General features: G+C 40.1%; 2 protein-coding genes across 12 annotated transcripts in view; both read right to left on the reverse strand.

Moving 5' to 3' along the window:
* kif21a (kinesin family member 21A) overlaps positions 1-1541 on the reverse strand; it is a 43617-nt gene extending 42076 nt beyond the window's left edge. For all 8 annotated transcript variants that reach the window (XM_017485036.3, XM_017485035.3, XM_017485038.3 and 5 more), the window contains exon 1: positions 1202-1541. In XM_017485036.3, coding sequence (XP_017340525.1) covers positions 1202-1245 — 44 coding nt within the window. In that variant the 5' untranslated portion in view covers positions 1246-1541. The remainder of the gene's footprint in view (positions 1-1201) is intronic.
* Positions 1542-4047: 2506 nt separating this feature from the next.
* Positions 4048-15273, reverse strand: slc2a13b (solute carrier family 2 member 13b). Of its 4 annotated transcripts, XM_017485042.1 has the most exons (14): positions 15167-15243; positions 14346-14467; positions 13803-14259; positions 13538-13697; positions 11904-12112; positions 11644-11752; positions 9262-9425; positions 7300-7420; positions 7030-7155; positions 6813-6931; positions 5967-6119; positions 5493-5656; positions 4939-5007; positions 4048-4774 (listed from the first exon to the last, which is right to left on the reverse strand). In XM_017485042.1, the coding sequence occupies exons 2-14, from the start codon at positions 14361-14363 to the stop codon at positions 4766-4768; spliced, it is 1878 nt and encodes a 625-aa protein (XP_017340531.1). In that variant the 5' UTR covers positions 14364-14467; positions 15167-15243; the 3' UTR covers positions 4048-4765. The 4 variants fall into 4 exon arrangements, 3 of the variants coding, with proteins under 3 accessions (XP_017340531.1, XP_017340529.1, XP_017340530.1); XR_001814540.3 differs by lacking the exon at positions 14346-14467 and having other exon boundaries at positions 5434-5656; positions 15167-15273; XM_017485040.3 differs by lacking the exon at positions 14346-14467 and having other exon boundaries at positions 15167-15273.
* Between the last annotated feature and the right edge of the window lie 20 nt (positions 15274-15293).

Raw genomic sequence — 15293 nt, forward strand, 5'->3', positions numbered from 1 at the left:
AAGAAAACAAAGTTGTTGTTTTTTTCATTTTCATGAAATGATTTCAGAGCTGTGATTACATTCTGTATCTTGACATATTTAAAAAAAAATAAAAATTCATTTTGAAACAGTAAGTCAGCGTGACAGCTTGTTCGTGACAGCAGTCAGTGTGACAGCGCATATGTATATGCGATCAATAAAGACTCTATCATTATTTACACAACAGCTAGTAGCATTCAAAATGTGTTTCAGAGCGTTTTATACTTGTCCCTTAGTGTTATGGGTACACTCAGTACCCAATCTAAACCAGTCTGCGAACTAGCTTTCAGTTCGTTCCAAGAATCATGTTTGTGTTTTGGCTTGGCTTGTATTATATTGTTTTCTTATGCCCTTTAACGAACTGCTACTGCCCTTGGGGGCTGGGACATATATAGAGACATATATTTAATAGGACAAACATAAGATTAGTACAGGATGAGTCAGCATGAAATTGCTTTCACAGAAGTTACCAACTATGAAATTAAAACAAGATCTCCAAAACTCTTTTTTTGTCTTTGTTTCTTGATATAGGCTACTATCATATTGGCATCCATAACACTAAGGGACAAGTATAAAACGCTCTGAAACACCTATTTTGATTTCAGGGCACTTTAAGGGCCAACAGTATCAGCTAGTCCCACGGACTTGTGTGGGTTGTAAAAGAGAAGTCCGTCCAGAAAGCTGCTCTTTCATCGACTAACCGTCACTCAACCGTCTGCTGTCGTTTCAAGCCTAGATTTATAAAGACAGTGCAAGCACTTAGCCAAATTTCAAGTGTGACTCCCTGACCATGCACCTGCCTGCCTGTGCCTTCAGATCATCACACACGCTTCCCATGAGCCATATCTGCGTGCTTGTGTGTATCGCGGGGCTTTGGCATGCAAACCCCTACAGCAAGCCAAAATAAACCATAAACCCTAACGTCACCAGCAAACAGTGCATGATGTGCCGAGCGTGCAGGCTGCACGAACGTCACTGTCATTACACAATGCGCAATGCTGAAGGCAGATGATCATTTTCACTAGGCGTTGCAGCAGCCCTTTAAGCAGTGGAAGGCCCGGTTACCGGGCGGCTCCGCACGCGCTCACGGACAGGCTTTAGATGTGTGCAGGTTATAACACAGAACAACATAGCGCAATGAGCACACGACTAGCAATAGTTACAACCATACACAATGTCATACCTCAGCGCGACGCGAACTGAACTCTCGTCCTGTCCGGTTGTCATGATCCCGCGTTTCCCAAAGCCTTATCGATCCCAAACGATCCACCACGAGAAGACGCGGATCAATCTGATTTAGTAGATTAGTAGAGCGAGCGCTATCCGGAGCTCACCTCTGTGTCACCTCTGCCATATTTGCAAGCTATGATTTAAACGCAGCCATGGAGGAAATTTCGCTCTTGTCACGATGCATGTTGGGGTAATAATGATTTACGCGATTGGAGAACTGGGTCTAGTCCGTGCCGCGGCGTCCCCAGACTCACGCACCGACCGTGGCTCAACTCCGAGCCGCAATGCGTCACCAAACCCCGCCCACTGAACCGGGCTCCTACACGGTGACGTTATAACTAAAATCTGAACACATTTCATACATGCATAAATACATACATACACACTGGAGGAACAATGTGCTCTGTTATGATGTGGATGGATATAGAATATAATTTCAAGTTAAGGTGATCAGTCAGAATGAAGAATGATTTTGTACTGATGCAGTGACCTTTCTGTCTCTAAAGGGACAAGTAGACAAACTTTGTCTGCATATATACTGTATATACTGAAGAAAAGGGGCTCTCCAATAGCTACTTCCTTGCATATCCCATTAATGTGCGCATTTGATCACAATGTCCAACTCAATTTACTGATGCCTTTCCTATAGATCTAGATGCAGAGGTCACTTCAACTTTGCATACATGTATATTTAAAAAAAAAACACAAAAAAAACACAACAAACAAACAAACAAACAAAAAACCATTGCTGTGCTTATTTAAAACATTTTATTTTGTCTTTTGTCCACTTCCTGCTAAAAAGTGCACTGTTTGGGAGAAATGGTGACAGTGTGAATCGGTGGTGGTGTGGTCGGATTGTGTTGGGACTAGCAACATGGGCACTATGCTCTCTAGCAATCTAGATAATGTTGCCCATATCAAATTTAAAAAAAGGTTAGAGAGAAACATCCTGCACCATGATACAACAACCATACTCATGCTCTCAAGAGAGCAACTTGTAATCTTGAGCACAAATGGAAAAAGTCTAATTAATCTAGAGGTTTTTCGAACTCCGTGGAAGCACAGTATGTCTAGCTATAGAAGGCTCTAAAAGCTGCTTGGGCAGATTATCCAAAACAATCCTAGATTTTTATTCAATACAATATCTAGATTAACAAATAATAAGCCATCACCCAAACTGAATATTCCAACACCGTTTACTACTAATGACTTCTTGGATTTCTTCACTGAGAAAAATGAAAGAATCAGGAATATAATTGGATATGTACAACCAATAGCAGCATCACAGATTTTAGTGTATATTGTCTCCCAAGTACAATTGCAGTCCTTTACCACTGGACAGGAAGAGTTGACTAATCTTATCAACACATCTAAACCAACTACATGTATTCTAGATCCCATACCCACTAATTTAATGAAAGAGTTACATCCTGTAGTAGGAGAGTCTCTTCTTAATATTATTAACTCCTCATTATCTCCAGGTCACCTCCTGAGAACATTCAAGCTAGCAGTTATAACGCATTAAGCGGTTATTAAGGATATTAATCATTAAGAAACCACAACTAGATCCTAGTAAACTAGCAAATTAAAAAACCAATCTCAAACCTTCCATTTGTGTCTAAAACATTTTTAAAAAGTTGTGTCTGCTCAATTATGCTCCTTCTTGAATAATGGTATCTATGAAGAATTGATCTATGAAGACACTTAAAAGCTGTGGAGATGGCATTGGACTGCAACTGATGCGGGCAGTTTTAGTGCTGTGTCTGTTTGCACCCGGGTCTCCATCAGCAGACAGTCCATGAGTCTAGCAGAATAGACTTCATGTTGAGACTGTGGTGAATCTCCTGATTACACAGCTGCACTTTTGATGTATCATGTAGCACTCAGTTATAGAATGGATTTATTACATATAATTATACTATCCATTGTTACCCAGATGAGGATGGGTTCCCTTTTGAGTCTGGTTCCTCTCAAGGTTTCTTCCTCATATCTCGGGGAGTTTTTCCTTGCCACAGTCACCATCGCCTCTGGCTTGCTCATTAGGGACAAATTTATCAATGTAAAATTTAGAATGGAAATGAATATATATTTCTGTAAAACTGCTTTGTGACAATTGTAAAAAGCACTATACAAATAAAACTGAATTGAGTGTACCCATGTGCCTTAGCAACATCCATTCACACAAGTAGAGTAATACAATTCTTCTCCCCACACCCTCAGAAAAAAATTATGCTACAAATTATTGTTAGCTGGAGTGGTATCATCAAGGGTACTTCCCTAGTTAGAAGAACAAGCAGTGTTATTTAACACACCTTTAGCTTCAAGATAGTGGGATAAAAGGTTCTCGTCCACATTAACCACACTTGCTTAACTCACATCAGAGCTTTGCCCACTATATTAAACTTAACCAGTCTGAAGTGATTTACACTGACAGACCCAACAGTGTGGGGGATTGGAGCTGAGCTCCACGGGTTTCTTGACCTCTTTCCAAATGAAGGTGTCTAGTTACCAACTCTCAGGTTCCATTTACAGACAGAGCTACACTGTACTGATGGGAATATCACTGTGTGACTGTGGATAGTTGACGAGTGAAAGTGAGATGCTGGGTGTTAATTACACTACATGTGGAGGCCAAAATGTTAACCATTTTTACTATAACGAAGACTGTGTCGTCTGTCTGTCTGTCTGGCGTTGTAAAGGTTAGAGGTTACTCAGTCCCAAAGCTCAGCAGATTTCAGCAAGCCAGAGGCTTACACACTTTGTTATCAGCAGCTAAAGAAGTAATGAAATGAGTCAAACTGAAGAGTTAATTCTCACAAATTTTATTCAGTAGAAAAAGATGAACACAGTTTTGTCTATACAAATTAGTAACATTAGTGGAATAATTGAAAGAGACAGCCTGCACAGCAGACTGGAATATTGTTTTTGCTATTGCTGAGCTATATCCAACACCTTTCCAACAGGGGGTTCATGGACCCTAGCGGTCAGTAAAGATACTGCAGGATATCAGTGTACATTTAAAAATATACAGTATGTACTGTGTATATAAAATATGCATATTACATATGTCGTGTAGATTCTATTTCCAACATTTTGACAATGTAAGGGTTTGTCCATTAAATTGAAAGGGGGTTCAGATTGTTCTTTGTCTATTTTAGAAACTGTTAATCTAACATAATGAAACAGAATAATCAACATAAACAAATATATACCATTCCTTAAAGGACCAAGTTCTGATTTTCTCTCCAACTTAATATAATAATTAATATATAACTGTCAGACTTGTAAACACTTGTAGGGCATTATTTTATCCCAAAACCATATGTTTGTTTTTGTTAAATGAAGTGACAGCTTCTAGTTTCAACTAGATCACACCAAGACCCATTCTGACTTTGTTAACATGTACATATACACACAAATCTTTAAAAAAAAAAAAAAAAAGTGTCAGTTCTTTGATAATGATCTCAAAAGTGCTGTTAGTTGTTCTTGCAAGGGAAATCCAGGTATAACTGCACCATTACTGCAGCTGCAGTAGAAGATAGAAATACAGAAATAAAACTGTTTTAAACAAATATTTATGGTACATTTTTATAAATAATTCTAGATTCCCCCCCCCACAAAAATACATAAAATTGTGAGCTTGGAAACAATGCTTTAAAAATCAAAACCTAATACTTATTTAGTACTTACTGATATGTAAGCAATTCCTTCTTCTGGTCCCAGCGTCCCATAATGCAACTTTCCCAAATCCAAACGAGGCTACCACATTAAAATATGCCAAGTTTAGTCAGTTGACAAAAATACACTATTGAGTATTTTACATAGGTTAAATATAGTGTAGTAGTGGTACTAGACTTTCACCCAAACCCCACATCTTCACCAGACACCACATACCAGAGAAACCCAGAAGCTTATATCTGTCTTATCTTCTATGGGAATGGAAATATTGTTCTGTACCATAACCAGAAAATATTGTTCGAGACGCCAAACAGTTCACTGGAATGCAAATCAGAATGGACCTATAATCTAGAGGACGCAAAGAAAGTTTGTCTCCAGTTCTTAGTCAGGAACAATACTTATTCTCTGGAATGCCATAAAGACCCACACTGCACAGAGATTATGAAAACTGAGATCAACACCTGGAATTCAACACCTGGAGAACTAGAAAAGACAAGAAGAAAGTACCCATAAAATTACTCCCCATCAGAGATGTCTTCATCTGAGAGAAGGTTGCCCCCTTTTACCCTGATGTAATGTGCATGTTCGCCACCCAGTGCACCACAGGTGCAGAGTCTCTTGCTAAATAGAGTCTCAATGTCTTCCAACATGAGACCCTTGGTCTCTGGCAGACAGCCCAGCACGAAGAGGAAGCCAAGAACAGCCAGGCCAGTGTACAGGAAAAATGCACCTAGAAAAGGGGAGCAAATATTGTAAAAATAAGTTTGGTATTCTAAACATATTACAACCACATAACAAGCAATCAGAAATTAATAGGAAAAGCTAACTAAAAGGATCATGAGTAGCCTTCTGCAAGCACATTATATCTACAATTACTTGATTTACTAAAAGGTGGTTTATGAGATTCCATGCAATAATAGATATTTGAATGGATCGCACACAATTATTTCCACAATCGTGGGTTTGCTCATGTTATATGTTTTGTATAGAAATATGAAGGCAAGTCAACAGCAGGTATGGCCATTAGCCAAGATTCCTACCATAGTATGTGAGGTACTCAGCCACATGGAGGAATGTCAGAGACACAAGGACATTGAAGATCCAGTTGACGCTGGCAGAGCAAGCATTGCCTGTGCTCCGAGCCCACAGCGGATAAATCTCAGAATTCACTGTCCATGGCATGGGCCCCATTCCTTCTCACACACACACACACACACACAAAGTGTAAGGAGAAGACCATTTGAATCGATTAGTAAGTAGTACTAGTAAGTTGGCAGGTTGGGAGAGGGTCTAAACCATTACATTCCTAATCTAATCTACATTATATTGTCAAAAGTATTTGGACACCTGATCATTACAACCACGTTGAACATCCTGTTCCAGATTTAGTCCCGCACTTTGCTGTTATAATAACCTCCACTCTTCTATGAAGGCTTTTGGAACGTGGCTGTGGGGATTTGCCAATTCAGCCACAAGCGTATTAGTGAGGTCAGGCATGTCAGACAAGGAGGCCCGGCGTGCAGTCAGAATTCCAGTTCATCCCAAAGGTGTTCAGTGGGGTTGTGGTCAGGGCTCTCTGCAGACCACTTGAGTTCTTCGCTCCAAACTTCCTTTACAAACATTGTCTTTATGGAGTTCGCTTTGTGTACAGGGGCAGTGTCATGTTGGAACAGTTCTGGGACCCTTAGTTCCAGGAAAGGAAAATCTTAATGCTACAGCATACAAAGACATTCTAAACAGTTGTGTGCTTCCAATTTTGGGGCTCCAACAGATTGGGGACAGTCCACATATGGGTTCGATGAACCGGTGTCCACATTCTTTTGGCTATACAGTGTATGTCTAGTTCCACTAATTGAACTCTAGTGAATCAGTAGGGCTGTTCTAACCTGGAGCAAAGGAGGCCAGGTACAGGATGAGACCTAGCAATACTACCCAGGAATAGGAGGTTGGGCAGTAGTTATAGGCCCACAATGCACTTGGGTTTTCTTGGGTACCATTGAAGCACCTGGATGAAGCATAAATACATCAGATGTACCAGACAAAAAAATACATGGGAAAATAAAGACTGTTAATATGAGACTTTTGGGAGCCTCAAAATCAAACCTGCCACTTGCTGCTTGCTCTGCGTTGGCTGGATTAACTGGCTCACAGGAAGAGTCTGATATGGTTGAGCCATTCTCAAAGTAACAAAAGCCACAGTTTGCATCCAGCATACACTGTTCACAAAATCTGGAAAAGTGTGCGAAAGTGCATCGGTTCATATTATTGTACTCAACTTAATGCGAAAAAACAAACAAAAACAACAACAACAAGACACTTAATATACATATTCATACTGTATTAGTGCGCATTAAATACGGACCACTGACTCACCCATAGTGCATGCAGGTCGAGTTAAGAGAAGTAGGGTCACTAGGGTGAAAGTTCACTGGAGGAGACGCCTGAGCAGAAAGTAGGAATCCCACAGCCAAGACAGAGAGACTAACACCAGTACCTGAGAAATGCAATGCACAATACATGTTGTACAAATTACTAAGGTTGCAGTGATTAGTCTGAATAATCAATAATGTTGAATAAGAAAAATGGTGTACATCGTTATTTAAATTTGACTAGTTATTTACTTAACCAATAACAAATGTAAGAGAGCACAGGCCTCTGTTTTTGAGTAGAATGTAATACCATAGTGAAGTCACTGTGTGGAACTACCGAACCAAACAGCACTGTGTGCAAAACTGTTTTTAGGCCCAACACTTCTGAAGCAAATTAAAAGAACACGGAAACAGATTGACAGATTTCACTTCTAACATATAGGCTTCTTGCTTAAATAAAAACAAGCCAAAGGAAGCAGTCAGACCAAAAAAAAAAAAAAAAGGTTGTTTCATGTTAAGGTTAATGTTTCAAGAAAGTGAGTTGTCTTTCGGTCTCTTTCGAATATTATGATGGCTGACGAAGAGTAATAATGATGGTGGCAATGTTAGAGGAATTAGACAAAACAAAACAACTCCAAAAAGTAAAAGTACAGTACAATGCAGTCTGCACAAAATGGAGACAGCCATAATAGCAGTATGAGGACTAAAAATGAAAGCAGCCAAATGATTGTGCTTGGCAAGTGAAATATACTAACTAGTGGACTTTATAGCCTCATATTACATTTCAATCAAACGGCTTGTTACATTACATGGCCAAATGTTTGCGGACACCTCACCATCACACCGTGCTTTTTTGAACATCCCATTCCAGTATTTGGACACCTGACGGTTACACCCATATGTGCCTGTTAAACATCCTGTTCTAGATTTACTCCCTCTTTGTTGCTATAATATCCTTCACTCTTCTATGAAGGCTTTTCACTAAGATTTTGGAGCATGGCTGTGGAGATTTGTGCTCATTCAGCTACAAGAGCATTAGTGAGGTCAGGCACTGGTGTTGAGGAGGCCTGAGGTGCGGTGGGGTTGAGGTCAGAGCTCTGTATATGCCACTCAAGTTATTCCACCCCAACCTTAGCAAATCATGTCTTCATTGATCTCACTTTGTGCATATTGTTGTGCTATAAAATGTTTTAACCAGGCCCCTTAGTTTCTGTAAAAGGAAATTCTAATGGAAGAGCATAGAAAGACATCCTATACAATTGTGTGCTTCCAAATTTATGGCAACAGCTTGGGGACAACCAGCATATGGGAGTGATGGTCAGGTGTCCATGTACTTTTGACCATATAGTGCATTTCTTTAGATGCAACAGTGTAGCGTTGCACATTGTGAGGGTTAAGTTTAATTTAAAATGTTTAACCTTTTTGACTTGTTACAATGAATGATGACAGATGTGTATGTGATTTAGTATTAACAGTTTAGATAAAAACATAGAGAGAATGAGCAATTCAAATCAAAAGGGTTTTTTTTTTTGTTTAAAATAAACTCATTTGTTATTGTTTAATGGCATTTCGAACACAGAATAATGATTAGATTACTTCTACAGGAAAAGGTCAGTAAAGTAAGAAGATGTTAAGTGCTTTGTTCCTCATAGTTACGTGTTACATTAAATTATTGAAAAATATAATAAACAAAAAGCCAAATGATATTTATTGTAGCCATTCAATTGAGAAAAAATTATTTGTGGATTATTTACATGAATAATCGACTATGAAAATATGCAATTTTTGTAGCCCTACACATTACTAGAGAATGGGGAAGCAAGGGAGTAAACTCCTTATGTGACTGCCTAAGACACAGACAGTGTTATAACCTTCTAATGTTTCACTGCACATTGGAATGACCTATATGACTCGTGTAGATGTATACTGCATGAATGTGAATTTTTCAGTGAGCCTGTGTCCTCACCAAAAATGCTGCCCAGGATCAGCTTTCTGCGGCCCACCCGCTCCACCAGCCAAACGCCCACTAGCGTAAACAGGAAATTGGTGAATGCCGTAGCAGCAGAAAGCCAGATGGCCGTCTTATCATCCCGCACCCCTGCCATCTGCAAAATTGTGGCACTATAGTACCTAAGAAAACAGGAAGACACTCTCTAATGTTTCATGATTAGGCCTTGCTAACTCTCTTAAAACTCTCCATAAAACTTTCCATAATAACAACTATGGCCAGTGCAAGAACTTATTTTTCTTAAATTACAACCAGCACCACTACCCCACTCCAAAACAGTCTAAAAGCTGCTCCTTTAAGTGGTATTCTGTGATTCACAATGAGAGATGTGTGTAGGTAATACAGAAATGGGAAATGCCAACCACCATGATTGTGGGCAAACAGGAAAGAAGTTGCTCAAAAAACTTTGTAATTAAGCTACAAAAAGTGGAGCAGGTAGCCTCATACAATGCCTTCATAAATCAGAAACTGCAGTGTTACAGCCTTGATTCAAATTAAGATTATAATTAGTTGAATGGAGTTAAAGTGCAATTAAAATGTTTCTGGAAGGCCTCAGATCAAATCAACATTAATGTGACATTTAAAAAAATACTGAGATTATTTAAACTTTTCAAATAATTTAAAACAAGCTTTTTTTTTTTTTTTTTTTTTTTTGCAATTTGGTAATCATTTATAGGGATGCACCGATCAGGATTTTTGCAGCCGATCTTGATCGTTCAAGCTTTATATAAGTGATATGTAAGCTTTCTGTTGACAGTCACTGTTAACCTTTTTTTTTCCCCCCAGATAAAGTAATACCACAGACGTTGCCTCGGTTATATTATTTACAGTAATGTTGTAGATTGTTGTTTTAATTGAGAATCATATAAATAAGCCCAAGAAATATTTATTTTACAATAAACATTTTAATATGCCTTTAAAAATACAGGGCAAATGGAGAATTTTTCATTGTTTCTTGAGACCTCATAATAATTCCACACTGTTGATGACATGACTGCGGCGCTAAAGTTTAACATCCTCATGTGTTTTATGTCCTCACGTGTTTTACGTCATCAAGTTGTGATCGGTTCATGAGATCGGCCAAATTTAGAGACTACTCGAGTCATAGAATGTGACCATAACCTAATCAATACTGATTGGCGGCAGATCGATCGGTGCATCCCCAATCATTTAGTCTCTAATAATATTATAGTCTCTATTAAAGTCTTCCTGACAAAATGGACATTTTCAAATAAGAAGTGGTCTAACCAGCTGTGACCACTTCTGCAACTGAGCAATCATGTTAATCAAGTTTTGCTTCATTTTCTTTTAATTTTGGGGGGTGGAGTGCAGAAAACACAATCTTTTCAAGTTTTCATGAACAAATATGGATATAGAGCGGTCCACAGCATTAATCTAGGACACTATGAAACATGTAAATATGGGTTTTCATGTGGAACCACAGATGAGTTCACTAAATAACTAATTTAGCATAATATGCCGAGACCAGCGGACTTTGATCTCTGCTGCCTTGTGACTGCAGCTATAATACTTATTCATGTGCTTTCCTGGTTCAAGAAATGCTTCACTCAAGATAATTAAGATTACTTTTTTACTCACTGTCAGACCTGTAAAGTAAAGTTACCACTTACAATATATTTTAATGACAGATGTGATGTGGAAATGTGATGAAGATGAAGTTTTCTGAACAGGTGATACCACTTTGGCACCCTTTGGACTCATTTTCAGACCTTTTGTAACAATTTGTTTAGGCTCCAGCTGCTTTCAGTGGTTTGAGACTATGCATATCTAGGCAGTGGTGTTTGAGCTAAGATTCTAACTTGCTGACTACAAGGTCATGAGTTCAAATCCCAAGTTGCCATTGTCAGACCCTTGAGTAAGGCCTACCTCTAAAAGGGTCATGGCTGACCCCCACTTCCTAACAAGCTGACATATGTGAATATTTTTCCTCACTATGCAGTACCTGTGCGTCACATTAAAAGCTTTGCATGCTGTCTTCTTTAGCTACAACAAATGAGGAAATCGAAAACCTCACTAGAGAAATGAAAAATGTGGCATGAAAATCAGTTAAAATATGACTAATCCTATACAAAACAAAGCATTTCTTTAAAGATGTAATGTGTTTGCACTCTAACATGCTGCTGTGCAAAAGGTTACAACCCAAGTCCAATCTTAAATGACCAGAAAGGTCAAGCCTAGACAAAATGTCTGGACTCTGTTGTTTGAAGTAGTCTCCTACATTAGCAGCCAATATTGTTACAGCAACATTTAAGAGCAAACTGCTTTTCCACTGAATACTGGTCACACTTATCAGCAGCATACAGTCAGTGAATGTCTTACATTACAGTATTAATTCCAGAGAGTTGCTGGAACATCTGGAGGCCACATCCCACAATGAGAGCTCTCCGAACAGAAGCACAGGCCAGGATACGGCACAGAACTGGTCCCTCTGACAAATGGTCAAGAAAATGCAGTATATTATAACTTTGTGGGAATGATCCATATCACTATTGTTCAGTTCTTTGCAGAGCCATCATCACATTGTTTCACATCTCAGAATTTATCTGAGAATTGAAACCTAATCCTGAAGTGCTGCTTACCTCCTGCTTCCTTTTCCTCCTCTTCAACAATGCCCTGGATACTTTCGTACTCTTCATTCACACTCTCTGTGCCTCGGATCTGCGTGAGCACCTCCCGGGCCTGCTGAGAATAGCCTTTCTGCAGGAGCCAGCGAGGACTCTCAGGCAAGAAGAAGAAGAATCCCCCAAACTGCAGCACAGCTGGGACTACTGATAGACCCAGCATATACCTATAGAACATTTACACACACACACACACACACACACACACACACACACACACACACACTATTTAAAATACAAGTTACATTTCTCTACAAACACCTCATTTGTGACCCATTAATGATAGTAAAAATGAGAGTAAGACTTGCCCCCTTATTCTCAAAGCAGACAATATGTAATAATCATGTAAGCAAATTCGTACTGTGTTATTACAGATTGGATTGAATTCAATGTAGCAACTCCGCTGCTTTTGGCTAAAATAACTCCAATTAGATGCATCTTATTCATGTGCATAGCTCAGAGGTTCCCAAAATTTTCCAGGGCAAGGCCCCCCAAATGGCATTAACATTTGACAGAGGCCCCCCTTTTGCAAGATGTATTTAAAACACATTAAAAATACAGACTTCTGAATATATCCCCCTTTTTTTAAAATTAATAATTACATCTTACATCACATTAGGAATTGATTGTGTGTGTGTGTGTGTGGTTCTCTGAAAAAAAAAATCCATATATTTATTTATTTTTCACACCAAATTGTTGAGGCCCCCTGGGCGCCCCGGCGACCCCGGCCCCCACTTTGAAAACCACTGGTATAGCAAAGCACTACTGTTATTTATTAATAGCCTCTGTAAATCAACACACATCTAACTGGGACTCTATGGACGAAAAAAAACAAACATATCTAATATCCAATAGTGGGATGTAATGCATTATGACTAAGCTGTCAGTTCACACTGCATATTTAAATGTTAAATTAGTCTGTGTGACATCGAGTCCAATATGAAAGCCAGGTTTCGAAACTTCAAGTAAGCTCAGTGCAATTATTTTAACAATTCAGTATTAGCATCTCTATAGGATACTCATTTCTTACTCGATCTTTCTCAAGTTCTTTTTCAGCCCCCACCCCAGAGTCCCTCTGCTTATATATTTTTTTTATTGTTTATCCTAGCCAACCTATTTCTACTTTACCTTCGTCCTCTCAAAAAAGCAGTGGTCGCCAAACACTAGTCCAGGAGTACAATGTCCTGTCCGGTTTGTTTTTCCTGGTCTAGCACACCTGATCTAACTGACGAGCTCATTAAGACCTTTCTGAGTCCTTTCTGAGTCCACATGAAGGAGAGAAAACACTCAAATATTCAGAGCAGGGGTTCTCTCAGGCTTTAGTGGTTAGGAGATTTGCTTTGCACCTCCGGGGTTGGGGGTTTGAATCCCGCCTCCACCCTGCGTGCGTGGAGTTTGCATGTTCTCCCGGTGCTTCGTGGGTTTCCTCCGGGTACTCTGGTTTCCTCCCCTAGTCCAAACACATACATTGTGTCATCTCTAAAATGTCCATAGTGTGTGAATGTGTGTGCGATTGTGGCCAATGATGGGTTGGCACCCTGTCCAGGGTGTCCCCTTGGTTGTGCCCATTCTGTTTTTTTGGCACTTCATACCTCCAGCCATTGTGGCTCATGTAACTGAACGCTCCGTCCACAACGCTGGCTATGAACTGACCGCCTGTGATAAACAGCGTGTTTATGGTGACCAGCTGACCCCGAAGCTGAGGAGGAGACACTTCAGCTATGTAGACCGGCACAGTCATAGATGCTACTCCTATAGGGGTAAATCAACACACATTCGGGTGTTCTGTAGCATTTACTTCATCGCCCCCCCCCCCACCAAAAAAAAATCAAACACAATGCCAAATTTGTGACTTACCTATGCCAAGACCAACAGTAAGCCTGCCAAGAATAAGAACCACTTTATCAGGTGCGACGCTCAAAATGATCCCCCCTGCAGTAAAAATGAAGCTGGCCAGCATGATACACTTCCGGCGGCCGTACAGTCCGTTCAGGTATCCGCCCGCTAGAGCTGAGAGCGCCGCCGCGCCTACAGTGCTGGAGACCAGCAACTCCTGCCAAAACGCGCTCAGCTTCATCTCTTTCTTGAGCAAAAGCATGGCACCAGACACCACTCCGGTGTCATAGCCAAAGAGGAAGCCGCCCAGAGCGGAGAAGAAGGCGAGGACGTAAACAAACCTCGAGGACCCATCCTGGGTGTCGGAGCTTCCCACCGGCTGAGCTGCAGCAGCGCGCGCTCTGATCAGACTGCGCTCGTCCTCCACTCTCCTCGCGCTGTCCGTCACCTGCTCCATGATCTGCAGCTCATAACCATCCTGAATCACACAGCAGCACGAGACACACGTCATGACAATAATACGCCCATTTACATCACACGACCCAGTTTGCTTTCAACACGTACCTTCAAAACAGCACTCATCTAACAGCAGCAGTAAGAGCATTTGAGAAGTGACGTTTCACGCCTTTGACCGATGGATGTCCGAATCCTGAACTAGTCGGTGTAATATAATTTCATAATCATGCCTGTAGGGATAGCAAAAAATATCCAGCGCTCTTATCTAATCCCGCAAGGTACAGAAATAGGTTAGACGCCCAAACATTCTAACCTACGAGAAACATCATATCCCTTGCAGTTTGTTAGGAGTAGGACGCCATGTTAAATTGTTTCAATGAGAAGAGGGCGGAGTCATGTGCTATGATGTCATCGAGGTGCGTGTCTTGACTTGAACAAACACAAGTCCCTCCCACATACAGCGTCATGCGTCCCAAAAAGATTCAATTCAATTCAATTCAATTCAATTTTATTTGTATAGCGCTTTTTACAATAGACATTGTCTCAAAGCAGCTTTATTAGCTTTAAAAATCGTTAAAATGGGAAACGAATGACCCCCCCCCCAGTTAAACTATTTAATAATTTATAATTAAAGAAAAAAAAATATAGCAACATTATACCGAATTTGAATGGAAACAACATGCATAATTAAAAAAAAAGGGTAAATAGTTATAGGATACTGTATTACTGTAGAGCACTTATCAAACTTGAAATGCCTACAGCAGACGTTTCAGCTGTTCTGTGGACTTGTGTTTGTGTTTCAGAAACAAACACTGAACGACGCATAAACACGCGATCTTTACTGCATTAAAGTGCTTTATTCAGTATGCTTTTACAGTGCTGAATATATCACCACGATAATTACTCTTATATTATGAAGACACTCTTACCCGTAACTGCTGTAACTGAGTTAGCTCGGTGGTCCCCCGGCAATGCGCTTCAAACTTCCTGTTTAAAGTTACAGCAGCAGTCATATGACTCCTACTGCCGCAACAAGTCACGCCTGTCTGTGGGTTC

Source organism: Ictalurus punctatus, chromosome 14 (assembly GCF_001660625.3).
Source record: "Ictalurus punctatus breed USDA103 chromosome 14, Coco_2.0, whole genome shotgun sequence".
Taxonomy (NCBI): Eukaryota; Metazoa; Chordata; class Actinopteri; order Siluriformes; family Ictaluridae; genus Ictalurus; species Ictalurus punctatus.

What these genes read in the sequence shown, in the direction of transcription:
- slc2a13b (XM_017485040.3), bottom strand. Translation starts at nt 15,250, where the DNA reads ATGACTGCTGCTGTAACTTTAAACAGGAAGTTTGAAGCGCATTGCCGG. An exon ending in ATGAGCCACAATGGCTGGAG is followed by an intron (nt 12,113 to 13,537) that starts GTATGAAGTGCC and finishes AATGTTCTATAG; the next exon opens with GTATATGCTGGGTCTATCAG. An exon ending in CCTGGCCTCCTTTGCTCCAG is followed by an intron (nt 6,120 to 6,812) that starts GTTAGAACAGCC and finishes GTGTGTGAGAAG; the next exon opens with GAATGGGGCCCATGCCATGG.